This window comes from Antechinus flavipes, chromosome 6 (genome assembly GCF_016432865.1).
Source record: "Antechinus flavipes isolate AdamAnt ecotype Samford, QLD, Australia chromosome 6, AdamAnt_v2, whole genome shotgun sequence".
NCBI classification, from domain to species: Eukaryota; Metazoa; Chordata; class Mammalia; order Dasyuromorphia; family Dasyuridae; genus Antechinus; species Antechinus flavipes.
In genome coordinates, this window is record NC_067403.1 from 196,798,852 (window position 1) to 196,817,982 (window position 19,131).

Here is a 19,131-nt window from a genome sequence, read left to right on the forward strand (position 1 = left end):
ATTTGTAACAATCTAGGTTGGATATTCAAGGACAAAGAGAGAAGCAGCTTTGACAGATAGGATGAAAGTTATAGGTGTATGAATTAAAAAAAAAAAAAAAAACTATGATATCACCTCTCTTTTGGTACATGAGTATCTTTGATTAGATCATAGAAAATGTATTATGGCAAAATAAAAGCAGTATAATGAGTCTATACTTATACTCTGAAATGTCAGCAATATTAGAAATATAGTGGGCCCAACATTTATTCATAATAGGTTACTAATTAGAAGCTGAGTAAATCTTTTGTAAAATCCATATTAAAAAATCATACTTGATTTTAATGATTGCAATCTGCAAAGTAAAATAATGAGAATGTCAAAATCTGCTCAATAGTCAATTTTTACTCTCAATAAATTTAACTTGAGGGAAATGAAGTGTGCTATATTTAAAAAGATCAGTTCAGAATCTGGTTAACATAGTAAATGAAGTTTATAAACTGCAAACAAAATTTTAGTATAAATATTACGAAATTCTCATTGAAATTCCAAGAGTCTAATAATATAGTAAACAGCCTCCCCAATAAGGATCTTTACTTACTGACTTTTGGGTATGTCATCAATAGCAGTCATACTATTCTGCTCACTAGGAAAGCTGTCACTCTGTGCTGCATGATTCTCTTCAAGTTCAGTGCTTTCATTACTAGATTTCTGATGATGAGAAGGAGAAGGCTTAGACCTTTTCCCAAATGGGTTAAAATTTGGATCATCAAGCTTGTCCCAATCTAAATTATAAGATCCCTTTGGAAGAGGGTCCATATTTTCTTTCTCCTGACATTTGCTTTCCTTTGCCAGGTTTTTTGTCACTCTCTCCTGGGTTATAGAAGGTTTCTTAGATTTAATTCCAGGACCCTTTCCTAATTTTCTTGGTGGTGGCTTGACAGTAATGTTATCAGAAAAATCAAATTCTAGTTTTACAGGCTGGCATTTCAAAGGCTCAACCACATGTACAGGCTTCTCTTCTACAAGGGGAAGAGCTGATAACTCAGAATCGATTGTCTTTTTTTCATCATTGTTGACAAAGTCAGAGTTACAAGCTAGCAAATGTGTTGATATACTGGCAGGCTGGATATTATGAGCTGCAGAAACTGGTTCTTCAGGCTGTCCCGAGTCCAAAGATAACTTCTGTTCTTCCTTATTGGACACAACTCCATTCATAAGATTCTGGGTTACCACACTGCCATCAGACTCTTCCTCTAAGGCTGCTACTCTATTTATTTCATCAGTGTTTTTGTCAGTCAATGAAGCAGATTTTAGACTATCACAACTTTTCTCTGAAATTTTTTCAGGGCTTCTAGAAGATTTTATTCCTGAGGATTCTTTAAAGTCTTCAGAAATAAATGGATAAGTTTCATCCAATGAGTAACAGTTAATTTCTTCCAAGATAAGTTCAGAGTCATTAGTTACTAATGAAGATCTTGGATTCTGGGACGAGTTTACAAATGGGTCAAAATCCATCAGACTATCCAAATCAATATTATAGGAGCCACTGCTTTTCACTGACAGCAGATCTGGATAAAGGGCAGGATTTGTTTCTTGTCTTTGAGAAGTTTCATTCATTGTTTTCCTATCAACTCCTTTGGTTACCTGCTGATTTCTTTCAAAAAAATATATATATATAAATAAAAGTGACAAAGCTTCAAAATTAATTTTAATTCATTTGAAAGAAATTATTCATAAATATACTGAATACATATTGCCCAAATCTGCATTTGGCATAGAGATTTAACCTACAGTACAATGGCACTGAGAAATAATATTTATGGGGAATGTCACCCACTGCAGATAATGAGATGTACCAGACTAGACATGAATTTCATTTACTGCTGTTTTTAAAACCAGACATTCAACTAGTTCTATGTTTAATCTTCTCTGCCATCAAGCCCAAATTTCTCCATCTTATGCACCTTTGAAACTTCCTTAAAGCTAAAGTTAACAGATTCATATTATCAGCAAAAGAAATTATTCTTTGAGAACAGATATACGACTATAAAATAAGACAATGAAATTGTTAGCAGAACAATGCAGAAATTTAATTTGCAGAGAAAAATTGAAGGTTCCCTTCATTTCTCCGAAATATTTTTATTAGCAAATAGTTTCTGTGTTATGAACTTTGAAATTGAATCAATCGTGATAGTCATAATATATCAATCACATCAATCAATAGCCGCTCAAAATATGATTTTGCAATCAGAAATAAGTTGCCACCCCAGCTCCGTTATTCCCTCTATCTAGCCAAGATAATTTGAAATTAGATCATTATAACTTGTCCAAAACTTACTTTTCATTTCTTGAAGCAGGAGGATGAGCATCCTTTAAATCATCTGTATAATCATTCAGGGTAAAAGAATTCTCAAGTTTACTTGTCATGGTTGGGCTTAAAATTCTATTTGTCTGTGGATCCCGCAAAGGAGTTTGAAAAGTTACCTTTGTGTATAGAAATGAAAGGGAGAGAAAGTGAAAAGAACACAGAGACAGTTACAACTTAAATAATTTAAGGCCTTCAACAATAGTGTAAGTATTATTCCTGTTTCTCTCTTAGAAAAAAAGTAGGCCCCAAAAAGGAACATGGAAGATAATGTTTTTAAACACAAAAACAAAACACACTTACTTTCATAGCTTTTGCTATACTTTTTGGTGGCACATTTTCTTTCTGGGACGTACGAAAAAATGATAATGTTCCTGTTAGCTCTGGCGGTGTAAACAGGAAGTCACAAGTTTCTGCAGTTATATCACCAGTAATATTTTCGTCATTTAAGATCTGCAGACTCATTCTGGAAAAGCAAATCATCCACGTAACAATGTAAGGAGTAGTTACTGAAACAGCTGGTCTTTTAGATAATCTTAACAGGAATAGAAAGGGCCGGTTATTACAAACTTGACTGCTAACATAATTCACATTATAGTGTAATAGTCTACTTAGGTATATTGAATATAATTACACAGTAAAGTAATTAATGCCTTTAGCCTTTATTGCCAAGAAAGGCAGAACTATAAAGTTTACCCAAATATGCCTTCACAGAATTCATGGAAGCCCAAAGCTACATTCCCAACTGCACTACTTGGCCTTTAGATTTCAAGTATTACTTCTACAAAGAGCATGAGGAAAATGACAAAGCTGCTTAGAAGAGCTCAACAAATCTGCTATGGAATGTAAGAGCCACACTCAATTTTCCAGTTCTTAGGACTCAAGTGACCCAATTTTCAGAAAAAAGAGGTTCTACAAATTATATCAGATCTGATCGCATCACTCCACTATTTAAACTCCTCTGGCTGATTCCCTATCGACTGTATTATAAAATATAATCACTTATTTGGTTTTGAAAGCTCTTAACACTTGGCCCAAGTCTTCCTTTGCAGGCACATTATAGATAGCTCCCCTTCCTAAATTCTACAGTCCAGTTAACTATTTTACTACTCCTCAACCACTGCATTCCATACCCTACATCATTATCTCAAACACAATACTCTCTCCTCACAAAATACCTCCTTTCCTTCAAAATGCAGCTCAAAAGTACCCTTCCAACTGAAGCCTTTCCTGATCCATGTATTTACCTAAATGTATGTATGCATATTCTTGCCATCTCTATTAGTAATTAAATTCTCTGCCAGTAGGGATTATTTATTTGTAATCAGGAAAATTTAAGTGCCCATCAATTGGGGACTGGCTGAACAAGTTGTGATATATTATTGTGCTAACAAAAACGAAGCATAGTATGGTTTCAGAAAAACTTAGCAAGACTTGTATGTACTCATCCAAAGTGAAATGAACACTAGTGCTTGTTGCCACTCATGCACTGAAGCAGAGGGCAGGAGAGTTATTACTCTTCTTAGATCACATCACCTTAAAAGAAATGAAAACTTAAGAGGTCCCTAGAAATATCTCTAAAAACAGTTGCACAAAATTCCTGAAGCTTGAGACAGTACACCCTACAACCTGGAAACAGAGCTCTACCTTAATGAGTTAAAAGTCAAATAAGCTGGAAAATTGAGCAAACAACAGGGGGAAAAATCCTAACCGCACAAAGTTATTATGGTGACAAGAAAGATTAATTAAAATTGAGAATAGGTCCAGGAGATATTATTTTTAAATTACTAGACTACCTGAAAGCCATGATCAATAAAGGAAGCTAGACATCTTTCAAGAAATGATCAAGGAAAATTGTTTTGATATTCTAGAATCTGAGATCCCAAAATGAAAAATTTCAGGAATATTATAGCCAAATTCTAGAGTTTGCAGATCAAGGAGAAAATAATGTAAGCAACTACCACCAAAAAAAAAAAAAAAATTCAAATACACTGTGGAGCCACAGTGAAGATTGTAAAGGGCTGAAACTCTGAGTAAATGCACTGGAATTGGAACAACCAAGCACTTAAGGCCAATTACCAATTGGACAATACTCTATTAGCACATACTTGGAAAATGGCCCTTCTCACTATTCTGTGCTGATTGATCTTTTGATATATATAGATAACTGTAGGAGGGATTAGGGGGTGGAATAAGATAAGCCATAGTCACTTTGGCTGTGGATGAGGAGAAGGGAGGTGATGAAGAGCTTGTGTCCATTCCCTTCACTTCTCCCCCTAAAGACCAAGGACTTTTGCTTATCCTGACTCCTGCTGATTCTAAGGCATCCAGGGTGCTAACCCAGACTTCACACAAGATAATGCAAGATTTAGCAATTCTACATTAAAGAATCAGAAAGAAGGCTTGAAATGTAAATATTCCAGAGAGCAAAGAAACTAGATAAGAACCAAGAATCATCTTATCCAGAAAAACCAAGTATAATCCTTCAGGGAAAAAAATTAATATTCAATGAAGTAGAGGACTTTCAAGCATTTTTGATGAAAAGACCACAGCCGAATAGAAAATGTGATTTTCAAATAAAAGATTCAAGAGAAGCACAAGCAACTTCCTAAGATTAAATTCTTACATTCCTACATGGGAAAATGATACTCATAACTGATAAGAACTTTTTCATTATTATAGCAGTTAGGAATATATAGAGACATAATAGAGGTATGAGTTAAACATGAAAGGATAATAGTTAAAAAACACAAAATTAAGGGGTGAGTGAGGAATGTATTGGGAGAAAGGGAAAGGGAGAAGTAAAATTTTCTGTTTCACAGAAAAAAGCTTTTACAGTAGAGAAGATAAGGGGGGGAGGAAGGGAAAGTGAATTAACCACTTTTTCCAGAACTGGCTTAAAAAAAAAAAAAAAAACATACACACTCAATTTGCTATAGAAATACCCAAATGGAAGGGGAAGGGGATTAGGGTGGGGAGGATAGTAATAGAAGGGAGAGAAGATTGGGAGAAGGGGTAGCCAGAAGCAAAACACGTGAGGAAGGACAGGATGAAGGGAGAGAAAGAACAAAATACAGGAAAGGGAAGGGAATAGGATGGGGGGAAATACAGTTAACAAAACTGTGGGGGGAAAAAAACCAATGCCTCATTTTTCAAACATAAAGGACAAAGTCAAATTTATAAAAATAGCAATTCCCCAACTGGTAAGTGATCAAAAGATAGAGTTTTCAAATAAATTAATCAAAGCTACCTATCTATAGCCATGCAAATGCTCTAACTTACTACTGATTGGAGAAATGCAAATTAAAATAATTATGAGCAACTGTTTTATACCTTTGGCAAAATAGAACAGAAAGAAAAATGACAAATGGGGGAGAAGATATGGAAAAAAAACGAGACATCCTGCTGATGGAGTTGTGAACTGAATTGTTCTGTAGAACAATTTGGAACTATGCCCAAAGGGCTATAAAACCATGCATACTCTTTGACTTCACAATAACACTACTAGGTCTGTATCCTAAAAGAGATAAAATAAAATGGAAAAGGACCTATATGTGCAAAAATATTTATAGCAGCTTCTTTCTGGAGGTGAAGAATTCTTTTTATTTTTTTTTAAATTATAACTTTTTATTTACAAGATATATGCATGGGTAATTTTTCAGCATTGACAACTGCAAAACCTTTTGTTCCAACTTTACCCGTCCTTCCTTTCATCCCTTCCCCCCCCCCCCCATGGCAGGATGACCAATACATGTTAAATATGTTAAAGTATGTTAAATACAATATATGTATACATGTCCAAACAGTTATTTTGCTGTACAAAAAGAATCACACTCTGAAATAGTGTATAATTAATCTGTGAAGGAAATAAAAAAATGCAGGCGGACAAAATTAGAGGGATTGGGAATTCTATGTAATGGTTTATACTCATTTCCCAGAGTTCTTTCACTAGATGTGGCTGGTTCTATTCATTACTGCTCTATTGGAACTGATTTGGTTCATTTCATTGTTGAAGAGAACCACACGTCCACCAGAATTGATCATCATATAGTATTGTTGTTGACGTATATAATGACCTCCTGGTCCTGCTCATTTCACTCAGCATCAGTTCATGTAAGTCTCTCCAGACCTCTCTGAAATCATCCTGCTGGTCCTTTCTTACCGAACAATAATATTCCATAATATTCATATACCACAATTTATTCAGCCATTCTCCAATTGATGGGCATCCACTCAATTTCCAGTTTTTGGCCACTACAAAGAGGGCTGCCACAAACATTTTGGCACATACAGGTCCCTTTCCCTTCTTTAAAATCTCTTTGGGATATAAGCCCAGTAGTAACACTGCTGGGGCAAAGGATATGCACAGTTTGGTAACTTTTTGAGGCTAGTTCCAAATCACTCTTCAGAATGGCTGGAAATGTTCACAATTCCACCAACAATGTAACAGTGTCCCAGTTTTCCCACATTGGGGGTAAAGAATTCGAAATTGAAGGCATGCCCATCAAGTGAAAATTGACTGAACAAATTGTGGTATGTAGTTATGATAGAATACTATTGTGCTATAAGAAATGATGAGCAGGATGTTCTCAAAAAAACTTGGAAAGTCCTCCATTCGTTCATGCAACTGAAATACACTATGTACAAAGTGATAGCAATGCTGTAGGATGATCAGCTGTGAATGATTTAGCTATTTTCTCAGCAATACAATGATCTAAGACAATTCTGAAGGACTTGGGATGAAAAAAGCTATCCATCTCCAGAGAAAGAACTGCTGATATCTGAATACAGACTGACAATACTTTGTAAACTGTATTTTTCTTGAGTTGTTAGTTTTTGGGTTTTTTGGGAGGGTCTATGTTTTCTTTTACAATATGATTATAATGGAAATGTTTTGCATAATTATACATGTATAACCTTTATCAATGGGAGGAAGGGAAAGAAGGAAGAGAATTGAGAATTCAGTTTTAAAAACAAATGTTAAAATTGATTTTACTGGGGAAAATCATTTTTACATATAACTGAGGAAAAATGCTAAATAATTTTAAAATAATAATTTTATAATAATAATTTTAAATGTCCCCTTCAAAAAAAAAGATAAAAAATAAAATTAGGACTAAAACAGAGTTCTGGAGGAAAAATTGGACAATCAAGGTGAGACTATTCTCTCCCCTACACTATCACTCAATACAGTGGCTCTCTATTATCTCTATAATTAAATGCCAGCTCTTTTGTGACTTTTAAAATTTTTCCTCCTCCCTTTCTACTCTTATACACATTGCTCTTCCACTCACCTCTAAAATCACAACAACTGGCTTTCTTGTTGTTCTTTACACTCATACAAAAACAGCTAAAATATCCAAATATATATAGGGAATTAAGGCACAGTATCATCTCCTTGTGGGCAACTAAATGGTTCAATGGATAAAATTGTGGGAAAAAAAGGGACAGAATACAGGTACAGAAGATGGGTTTTTGGATAAACTTTCAGTTTCCCTCTTTTGTCTTTATTCCCAGCATATATAGCAGGATTCTACTCACAGGGGTTGAATTAATATTAGTTTAAGTCTTATTTAAAAAAATAGTTTCCAGCCAGGACGACTTACAGTACAACACAGATTCTAAATGTCCTAAGACTGACAATAACACTGATGAAGTTTGTGTCCTGTTCAGTATGTGGCACTACTCCTAAGGATCAAAGAAATATAGGGGAAATCACAAGGTTGCTGGCTAGCCCACTCAAAGCTATTGTGATGACCACCTTGACAGATATGTAGAGTAAGTAGGATTCTTTTCTCAGCTGGTACAAAAAGAGGCAAAATATATTCCCTAACATCAGAAATTCAATATCCCTCATGAAACAGACTAAAGCCTCTGCTCTCTTCCTCTCTCTTTTACCAATGTTAAGAAATGATTTTAAAAATACCTTTATCTAAAGATATTGTCTGATGTGGAAGAAATCCTATCAGTCTCCAGTTATCAATTGTGAAATAATGACCTGCTCTTCTTTCTCAGGAAAACACTTCTCCCTGAAGTAATTAATACGATAGACCCAAGACTTAGAGAACCCTGAATGATTTACCTTAACCAAAAGAGTGACCTCTACCCAAGAAAAGAAAATAGCCTCTTAGATCATTTCAATTAACAGAAATATCTCGAATGTATCTTTGACTAGTTGCAAAGAAGAATCCTTAGAATGGTCAAAGGATTAAATGATTTTAGAAATGATCTCTAATGTGTGCCAAAAATTAAGTGACTGATTCTGTTTAATGAAACAATCTTTTAACTATGATTTATACTGTGAAAAGTTCCTTCTTTAGGAACACTAAAAATTGTTAAGCTCAAAAACAAGACAGGATTATTTCCTGTTAGAGGGAGATATATTAAAGTTACAAGATGGTTCTATTCATCTTGGACTCCTCTCATATAAGCAGAAACGCTGAGATTAAAATAATATAAATTACTAATATTATGAAAATAACAATTGTTTGACAGATTTGTACCTAAAATGCAGAGGACTAAATTTTTTTTACACATCCCACCTGTAAGAATGCTTCAAGCCAGATGGTACTCATCATTAAAACATACAGATCACAAGTGTGAATGAAATGAACTTAATACATGATTATTTTTATTATGTGCCATATCATATTTATCATAACAAAATGGAAACAGATCTCACCCATTTCTAGACAAGAACTTTATAATACCTTTTGTCTATAATAACACTTGGCTTTAAATCACAGTACAATGCTATTACAGACAAGTATTTAGTAATCAAAAGAAATAACTTGACCCCTAAGCCTAGATTATAACAAAATAAAATGAAACTTAAAAGCTACTAAAATTTGAAGAGGGTAAAATTAAAGAACTTGGAATCCCTGAAAATCCTTAGTTAATGCAAAATACACAAATTATAATAAACAAGTGTCAAAAATATCATTCAAAAAAGATAGGCACATCTAGGGGAGGGGGTGGAGGGAGGGAGGGGAAAAATCGGAACAGAAGCGAGTACAAGAGATAATGCTGTAAAAAATTACCCTGGCATGGGTTCTGTCAATATAAAGTTATTATAAAATAAAATAAAATACTAAAAAAAAAAAAAAGATAGGCACACAGATTTAATTTTTAAAAGCTCTTTGAGTTTGATGGCATGAATCAAGCTAGTAGATTAATTATATCAAAGACAGTAATTCAAAAGACCTCATGAACAAATGCTTTCTCTCACAATATCTGATAGAAAGCACAAAAAAGAGCTTTCAAGACCTGCCTGCATAGCACCCTCAGTAAGAACTTTAGGTGTAACTAACAACGAATATTCCTAAGGAGAAGCATTTTATACACACACAAACACACACACACACACACACACACACACACACTATGGCTGAAGGAACTGGAGACTTATTGAAAATATGCAGAAAGGCACTGGAAGATCATATCATTATTTGCCATACACAACCTAATCATCATATTGCACAAAGAAACAAACAGAAAAAATAAAAGTTCCAGGAGGAAATCTGGCAAGTCAAAGTAGCACAAGGAACAAAATTAACAATTTAACATCAGTCAAAAATTTTACTGCTGAATCTTGAAAGTCAAAGAACGAGACATACACAGGGGAGATGGAGGAGGCAGAGACAGATAGACAGAGAAAACGAACCCCTTCTGGCTCTCTACCTGGTTACAAGAATTTCAACACAAAGAAAAAGCCAAATTGGAACAAAACAGAAGCCAATTCAATGTTTAATTACTTCATACCATGTTGTCATAGTCTGAATCACTGATCTACAGAAAAAGTTTAAACACTTAACCAGAAAACAATATATTGTCTAACTCTTTTTTAGGATTAGGATTGATTCACTTTCTTGTTATAGCTAACTTTTTTTAGGGTGATTAGCCTAGCTAGCCATTGGCATAATCTCCCTACTAGTCATGCCTTAATGGGTCTGAAACCTCATTAACTACTAAACTGTTTTCTTTACTAAACCCTTATGGATTTAGCCTATTCTTAGCAGTATAATAAAATCTTTAATCCTTGAGGTGGAGGATGTCTACAAATTCTTTTGAGACCACTTGAAACAACAATGCATAATCTCAATATGCGTTTGAGGTACCACCCTATATCCCATCATTTAGGGGCTAACACCATCATTTTGGTTGCCTTGGCATAGGAAGCGGCTATAAACCTCACCACTATGATTAAACAAGTGAATTTACAATTTTGAGTTCACAGTTGTGAGGCCTACTATCAGAACTTGTAATTGCCATCCCTATAAAATCATATCAAACTAATTTATATTGATTAAGTTAGGATTCCAATGAAATTGGGATCCAAATAATTATCACAGTTTTGCAGTAAGGGTAGGGGAATACCCACTTTTAAGTGAAGAGGAGCTCCAACCTGTTAATTTTCATGGAGGTGTACCACCATTGGAAAGGAACCTAAGAGGAACCTCAGGTAAGGCAAATGATCCTTTCCTGATCTGGAAAGAAAATATATTGGCTGAGGAATAAAAAGGTCATCATTAAACTAGCCATGCCAAAGGGACATTTACACTGACTGCTTTTTCTTATGGCACTGTGATTCAGTTCCACCCAGGTGCTAAAGATTTGTAAAATGGATGCAAGTATAGGGAAGTTGCTAGTGTATCTGACATCCATGTGGGAAATGGTTCTCACTAAAAACACATCACCACCACTACTATAACATCAACAACTGATGGGAGTGAGGAATTGTTCAGGAAGGCAGTTTAAGTCCATTATAATTCTGCCCAGCCTTAAATCTATCATCTCTCCTATGTAGAAGTAAAGCTTCCAAATTTAAAAGGGCATCAAACCAAAACATCTTCATAATAACCTGCTTTACATGGATGATGTCAAACTATATGATTCCCCTGAATAAGACAACAGTTTCTTCAGCTTGTGCCAATTTTTTCTAATCAAAACGTCATCTGTATTTGATAAGCATAAAATTTCTAATATACAGCAGAGAGAGGAACTGAAGCCGCTGAGCCAGAATATGGAAATGAAAGTAAATCGATGAATTAAGGCAATACTTACTGAGTTACAATATATAAAATACAAGCAAGATACATCTAGCATAAGATTATTATGAAGAAAGCGGTGTGTGAATGTATTAGGAGACCTACTGGAATTCAGAAATCAAAGCTCAATAGAAATTCAAAGTAATCAATCTACACAATACCAGAAATAAAATTTAAACTTTCAAAATTAAACTTTCAACAGTTTAAATGAACCATGACAGATACCAAAAACCTATATAATATTAAAAAAAAAAAAAAAATCATCCTCTTGCAGAAGGCAACTCTAGAAATATTTAACAATTCCTTAGCTAAGGAAGATAAGAATCAACATTCTCAAGAGCACATGATAAATAGGTGAATAATGAACAGAAATATTTAACAGATATCATTTCACTTTATAATAGTAAAGACTTAGTTAAAAAAAAAAAAAAAAAACCTGGAACAGGTACCTTGCTATCAAATTTATCAAATGTAGCAGTTTACTTTTAGATGAAGAGTATAAAACAATTAACAGGAACAGAGGCTAGAGTCCTCCATAGTTCTCTTGAACTGTGAATATTATGCCAACAAAGTGTTTAAAAAAAAAAACAACTAGTAGTTCCTGCCCTCAAGGACTTACAATCTTATGGAAAAGACAACATACAAATACATACAAAGTAAACTACACACAGGATAAATAGGAAATATTAACTGAGGGAAAGCACTAGAATTAAGAGGAGTTGGCCAAGGCTTCCATTAAAAAGAATTGTCTTTGGGACTTAAAGGAAACCAAGGAGGTCAGTAGTTGGAGCAGAGAGGGAGAATGTTCCAAGAATAGAGCAGTCACAGGAAACTGCCCTGAGCTGAGAATGTCAACAAGGAAGTCAGTGGCATTGGAAGAAAGGTATATGTCAGGGAATAAGGTGTTAGGAGACTGTACAGGTAGGAGGGGCCAAATCACAGAAGGACTGACTTTTAATGTCAACCACAATATTTTGTATTTATTTGTATCTGGAGGCAACAGGAAACCACTGGAGTAAACTGAGTAGGGGGAATGACATGATAGCATCATGATTCTGAATACTGTAGAGCTTCTTTTTCCATTCTTGACCCTTTTTCACCTAAGGCATTTCTACATGACCCCAGGTATACAGGCATATAAAACAGGCATATAAATCAAACATTTACTGATAATAAATCATAATTTTGCAACCCTACATACACTTACAGAATCCCATGTGGAGTTGTGACCCACAATAGGCTACAAAAATGTATCTCCTATCATATGATTAGCAAGATAAAAGCTCAGGGTTCAATTTTACATCAGAATCTCACAATCTTAATTAATTATTTAACAGATGACAAATCTTTATCCTACAAATACTACCTCAACAAAATCTGAGAGCTCAATCAATAAACTATACTGGAACCAGAGCCTTTTCACAGATCAAATTACTGTCCAAAATCACTTGTGCATTACAATGATCCATATGAAAACTTGGAAAGGTATCATCCTAATAAAAACCAATCAAGTATTTATTAAATATATAATTTATGCCAACCACTGTAATAAATTGTTAGGGATACAAAAAACAAAAATGAAACAGCTCTTGTCCTCAAGGATCTTATATTCTAGGACAAGAGGCAATGTGTACGTATTGGGTATATAAAGCAAACAGGTATATAAGGCAGATACAAAATAACATTAACCTTGAAAGAGAAGCCAGAACTGGCAGCTGAAGGTTAAGGGCTAGGGAAGGCAAGATTTGGAGCCTAGAAAACTTCCTAAAGCAGATAACTTTTGATCGGAGTCTTAGAGAAAACTAGAGAATCCATAAGAATATTGTTCCAGCCATGGGAGAAAAAGGTTTTAGCTGGAAAAAGTACACATCCCCAGACAAGAACAACCTCTCAAAGCTTCAGTTTCCTAGTCTGTAAAATGGACATAATATTCTTGTCCTCCATAGCTTACAAGGTTGTTTGTTTTGAGAAAAATATTCTGCAAAATTTAAAGCATTAGAGATCCTATTTCAATTTTACAGAGGAAAAAACTGAGAGGAAAAAGATTAAACAATTTGCCCATGGTTGTAGTGTTCTTGCTTGGTTTTCTGGAGGTCTCTGAGGCAGCCTTCATTTCAGTAGAGTATTTACCGTGAGAATAGCCAGGTGTTAAAGTCCAAATCCTTTATTGTCTCCTTTGCCTGGTGCTCAACTAGCTTTCTCATGGCCTTCAGACGGGACTTGGTTTCAGTGGAGAAAATGCAGGAGGACAGGGAGCCAAATAATTATCACAGTTTTGGACTAAGAGTAGGGGAATACCCACTTTTAAGTGAAGAGGGGCTCCAAGATGTTAATTTTCATGGAGGTGTAGCCATTGGAATGAGATGAAGTGAGTCTGAGTCCAAGGGTTTGTGCTTCAGCCTCCAGTCACCACAAACTGGGTGGACAATGAATGAATCTGTCTCTGACTCCCAGCTTATATGCTCTACACCGAGTATGAACCAATCATTATATCACTAGGAAACCATTATTTGTTGTAAAAATAAATCACTCATGCTGAACTTAGAGAACTATTAAGCACCATGCTAAACTACATAACCATTGTCTCATCAATTCTGCTGACTGAACACCTTGTAAGAATCCTTGTTTCAGAGTTCTGGCCCATAACACTTGGTCACACAAGCTAGGAAGTATTAGGTTGGATTTGAAATCAAATCTTCATAAATTCCAGAATACTTTTATCTACATATTATCTGTGAGAAAGATCACCCTTGTGGCAACCAGCACTAGGCCCTCAAAAAGATGGGCTCCTGCAGCAGTCTTCTGTTAAAGGGACACCCACAAGGCTTAGGCCCCCCACCTCAATGTAAAACTGGGGTTCCTAAAGTCATCATGGGTCTAGATATTGTTATTATCATGCTATTAGAAATGAATTAATAACAGAGCATAGAATGAGTAAAAGCATTTAACTCAGGAGGAGAAAGGGGAAAAGACTGACTTTTTTTGGTATTTCTGGCACAAGGTACTCCATATGGGGCATTTCCAGAAGCTGTCCTCTACACTTGGAATGCACCTCTCCTGGCTTCCCTAACGTCCCTTCAAGTCTTTAGCTTTTACAAGAAGCCTTTCCAATACTTCTTAATTCTAGTGCCTTTACCCTGAAATAGTCCCCAATTGATCCTGATTACATCTTGTTTGCATGTTCTCTGCTCATCATATTGGAATTCCGGGAGAACAGGGACTGTTTTTTGTTTTTGTCTTTCTCTGCTACTCCAGGGCTTAACATAGAATCTGGCACATAGTAGGTGCTCAATAAATGTCAGCTAACTGAGTGAAAAGAAAACAAATACTGGAAAGCATTATCAACAATTACTCTCCTTCTCGTAACCCCACAAAAACAAACCCAAAGCTTTCCAAAACAGACCTAGCAAAGGTCAAAATCACGTGTAATCAAGATAAAACTCCCATCATCCAGTTGTACAGAAGTCCTAATTCAAATACAAAAAGCAGTAATTGCATCCACCTGTGCAACACTACCAGAATAAACTGATTGTTTGAACTCCACTGAAAAGAAATAACTATTTTTTCTAAAACAATAATAGTCATTAAATGGCTTTTACTTAAAAGAGTTCCAGTAACTGACATTTACACAATCTTTAAGAGTTGCAGTCCAAGTGTGGAAATATGTTTAGAATTATTGAACATGTTTAACTTGTACTGGATTACTTGTTTAGTGGACTAGGAAGGAGAAGGGGAAAAAATATGGACTATGAGGTTTTGCAAGGGTGAATACTGAAAACTATCTTTGCATGTATTTTGAAAAATAAAAAGTTATTTCATTTTAAGTTGCAGTTAGCTGGCCTTTATATAGCATTTTACAAGTTGCAAAGTCCTTTATGGACATTTGTGCCTCACAAAAACCTGCTTTAGTAGGTACTGTTATTGTTCCTTTTACCACTTAGGGGGTGGAAGGAGAGGCAATAAGTATCTAATTAAGCATTTACTGAGCTCCAGGCACTGGGATAAGCACTTCACAATTGATATCTCGCGTGAGGGGCAGCTAGATAGTACAGTGGATAGAGCACCAGCCTTGAAGTCAGGAGGACCTGAGTTCAAATCTAGTCTCAGACACTTAATACTTCCTAGCTGTGTGACCCTGGGCAGGTCACTTAACCCCAATTGCCTCAGCAAATTAAAAATAATAACAATAATAATAATAATAATGATATCTCGCGTGAACTTGCAACTCTAAAAGATAGGTGGCGATACTGCTGTTTTATATATGAGAAAACTGAGGCAAACAGGAGTTAAGTGACTTGGTCAAGGTCACACAGATAGCGCGAGAGGATGAATGTGAATTCAAATCTTCCAGCTTCCAAGTACGCGCGGTGCCTTTGAGTAAAGTTGCCGCTCAGAGAGGTTCAGACGTGTGCCCAGGGGCGCACAGCTCACTCGTGCAGGAGGATTTGAATTCGGGCCTTCCTGACCTACAAGTCCTGCTCTCCCCTTCTACCTCTTCCCTTCTCTTTCTCTCTATTCGAGCTGACGCTGTGAAATACAGGGCTTGACCTGGATGAGTCTTAGGGTCTTCCCCTTCTCCTGTCCCCCTCCCCCAGCTCCCAGGCCCACCGGACTCGCCCACCCTCCAGAGAGCCCCTGCCTCGGATAACCGTCAACCCCGCAGAGAGAGGAGGGACAGGGAGACATGACGCTCCTACCTGCCGGGTTAAGGCTCGTAGGCCGCGAACGCAGACGAGGGAGAAGGGAGCCCGCCCGGGGGACGGGAAAGCGCCGGAACTGGAAACCTCAGAAAGTATAGCAGTCCCGAACAACCGAGCCGCTCCTCCTCCGTGCCGCCGAGATTCAAATAGGAACAGTCGGCCCCTTTCAGCCAATCAGCGTGCTGTCCGGAGAGCGCGTGCGCGGAGGGGGACTCGCGCCGACTCTGTCGTTCCAAGGGGGCGTCGCCGCAAGCCTCTTTCCCCGTTCCTGCTCGCCCTCCGTAGGGTATCTCTCCCAGTCCCTGGGAGGAAGTGGGAGTACCGGGAACAGATTGGCTCTGACGAAAGATCCGTTTTCGGTCGCGCGGTAAAGGCTGGGAAATGAAGTCTGAATAGTGGAACTGCTCTGTGGAGGACAAAGTCAGAGCAATAAGATTTTTGCCATTAAAAAGACGCAAAAAATATAGGTAAATTTATATGATATATGGCAAATCTGCATAAACTACATCGTTTAAGTGTCCGAGTAATAATATTCCTAACAATAATAATTGGAGAGACAGGCAGGCCTCCTGATGAGAGACAAGTTCTGAGACTTTAATCTCAGGTCCCCTTGAAATTTAAAAATTACTGAGAATCCTAGAAAGCTTTCATTTAGGTGGGCCATAACCATCGCTATATATCCAATTTATGTATGTTTGTATATTTATGTGTTTAAAATTAAAATAGCAAACTTGTAAAACGTTTAATTCAATTGAAAACAAACTCATTCAATCTTAAAATATTTATTAATTTAATTTAAAAGAACAAACCATTCGTATTCAAAATAACGTTTCCAAAATAAAAAATAAAAGGTGGAATAATTTTACCTTTTTTTTTTTTTTTTTTTGCAACTCTCTGTAATGTGTGGCTTAAAAAGAGTTGGATTCTCATTTTAGTGCTCTAGAAAACTAACAGATCTAAGTGTCAGTCTGGGTTAGTAGGAGGGTATGCTAATGTATGCATAAATCCTTTCACCCCCAAATGGAAACTCGCATTTCCATTTCATTGCCCACATCTGGGAGTCTTGGCACTTCCCTAACAGCTCATATATAGATTCTTTCAACAAACACTTCACAAAATTCTCATTTTACCAAGGAGAAGATGGAATCAATAAAGAAAAGTGACAGATCTAAGGTCCCACAACAATTGAGTAATCAAGTTGTAATTGCTCACTGGTCTCCTGACTTCTAGTCCCTGACTTTCATCTATGTCATGCTACCTCCCTTTTTTTTTGGGGGGGGGGCTGAGGCAATTGGAGTTAAGTGACTTGCCCAGGGTCACACAGCTAGAGCGTGTTAAGTATCTAAGGCCAAATTTGAACTCACGTCCTCCTGATTTCAGGGCGGGTGCTCTATCCACTGTGACATATAGCTGCCCTGCCTGTGTCTTTCTTAGGCAAATACAAAGGTAAAGCCAGATTTCCTGTCAATATCACAAAGCACAAAAAATTACACTCATAGGGAACACTTTGCTCACTGTCCTTAAAAAAAAAAAAAAAGTTGCAAAAATATTTTCTGCATAATGAAATGAATGAAAAAGCATTTATTACATGCTTATTATGTGCCAAGTATTTTGCCAAATGTTATTAATACAGATAAAAAGAAAAGTCTGCCAGCCCTCAAGGAGCTTATATTCCAAAAAAGAATGGATTCTTCATCTTTTTGTCCATCTTCGAAACCCATTGGCATTCTGGCAAAACCTATGGAGCTCTTTTCAGTATATTTTTAAATGCACAAAATAAAATACATAGACACATGATGAAAGCCAATTATGTTGAAATAGAGTTATCAAAAATATTTTTTAAAAAACACAAGTTATAGACCTAGGATAAGAATTTTTGTGGTTTCCAAGGCTGTATCATTTTAGGTTTCCTTTAGAAGTAGCTTTTTATAGAGTAAGACAATAAAACCATATATGTCCCATCAGAAAAGTTATCACAAGAAGGTGATTCAGATAATATTATTGGTCAGTGTAGTGAAGAAATTTGTAGAATCTTAGAACTTTATAGTTAGAAGAGACCCCAGAAAGCTTTTGTATTGTTCAGTCATTTTAGTTCTGTCTGACTCTGTAACCTCATTTGGAGTTTCTTAGCAAAGATACTGATGTGGTTTGCCATCTCCTTCTGCAGCTCATTTTACAGATGAAGAAACTGAGGCAAAACCAGGGTTAAATGACTTGCCCTTGATCACACAACCACAAAATGTCTAAAGCCAGATTTAGACTCACATGTTCCCAACTTCAAATACAGTGTTTTATCTATTACACCACATAGAGCATTTAGTCCAAATTTCTTCTCAATGCAATAATAGCCTATAATATTAATAATTCACATTTCTATAGTGCTTTGAGGTTTACAAACTCTTTATAATAGTTCTCTCAGGTGGATTGTAAACTATAATCCCATTATACAGATGAGTTTCTGAAAGGCTGAAACTTCTTTATCATATAACAGCCAGCAAATGTTTGAAGGGGATTCGAATCCAGCACTCCTTTTTAATACAACACTGTATCTCTACAACCTTCATCTTAATAGGACTCTTACTGCTCTCATTCTGTATACTTGTATCTTTTTACTGGAACTTAAAATGGAGTTGTTTTTCCCCCACTTGTTCTCTCACCCTATTTTCATATAAACAATAACAAATTGTTTATAATAAACAATTATAATATAATTATATAATATATGATAATTATATAATAAACAATTATATAAACTATAACAAATAACAATACATCAAAGATGTTCTGTTATTTCACCAGTCCATGAGAACTTCATGTGTTGATACAGATTAAAAATTTCTATGATTTATTAATAAATCTTAGGGAGGTGCTGAGAGTGTCAGAGAACTTTAGTGACTTGCCAAGGATAACACAGCAAATAAAGTGTCAGAAGCAGGAATTTCTGACTTCTACACCATCATTATTTCTCAAATTTCATCCCCACCACCATTGACTTCTTTTACAAACCCAAAAAAACAACAGTTGCTCATCAAAAACA

The 19,131-nt window shown here is 36.0% G+C and overlaps 1 protein-coding gene across 1 annotated transcript in view; it reads right to left on the bottom strand.

Moving 5' to 3' along the window:
• Positions 1-16,240, bottom strand: part of TACC3 (transforming acidic coiled-coil containing protein 3) — a 35,086-nt gene extending 18,846 nt beyond the window's left edge. The window contains exons 1-4 of the mRNA XM_051964620.1: positions 16,092-16,240; positions 2,651-2,813; positions 2,321-2,466; positions 581-1,636 (exon numbers count right to left, since the gene is read on the bottom strand). Of these exons, the coding sequence (XP_051820580.1) occupies positions 581-1,636; positions 2,321-2,466; positions 2,651-2,812 (1,364 nt within the window). The 5' untranslated portion in view covers position 2,813; positions 16,092-16,240. The remainder of the gene's footprint in view (positions 1-580; positions 1,637-2,320; positions 2,467-2,650; positions 2,814-16,091) is intronic.
• Positions 16,241-19,131: the final 2,891 nt, after the last annotated feature.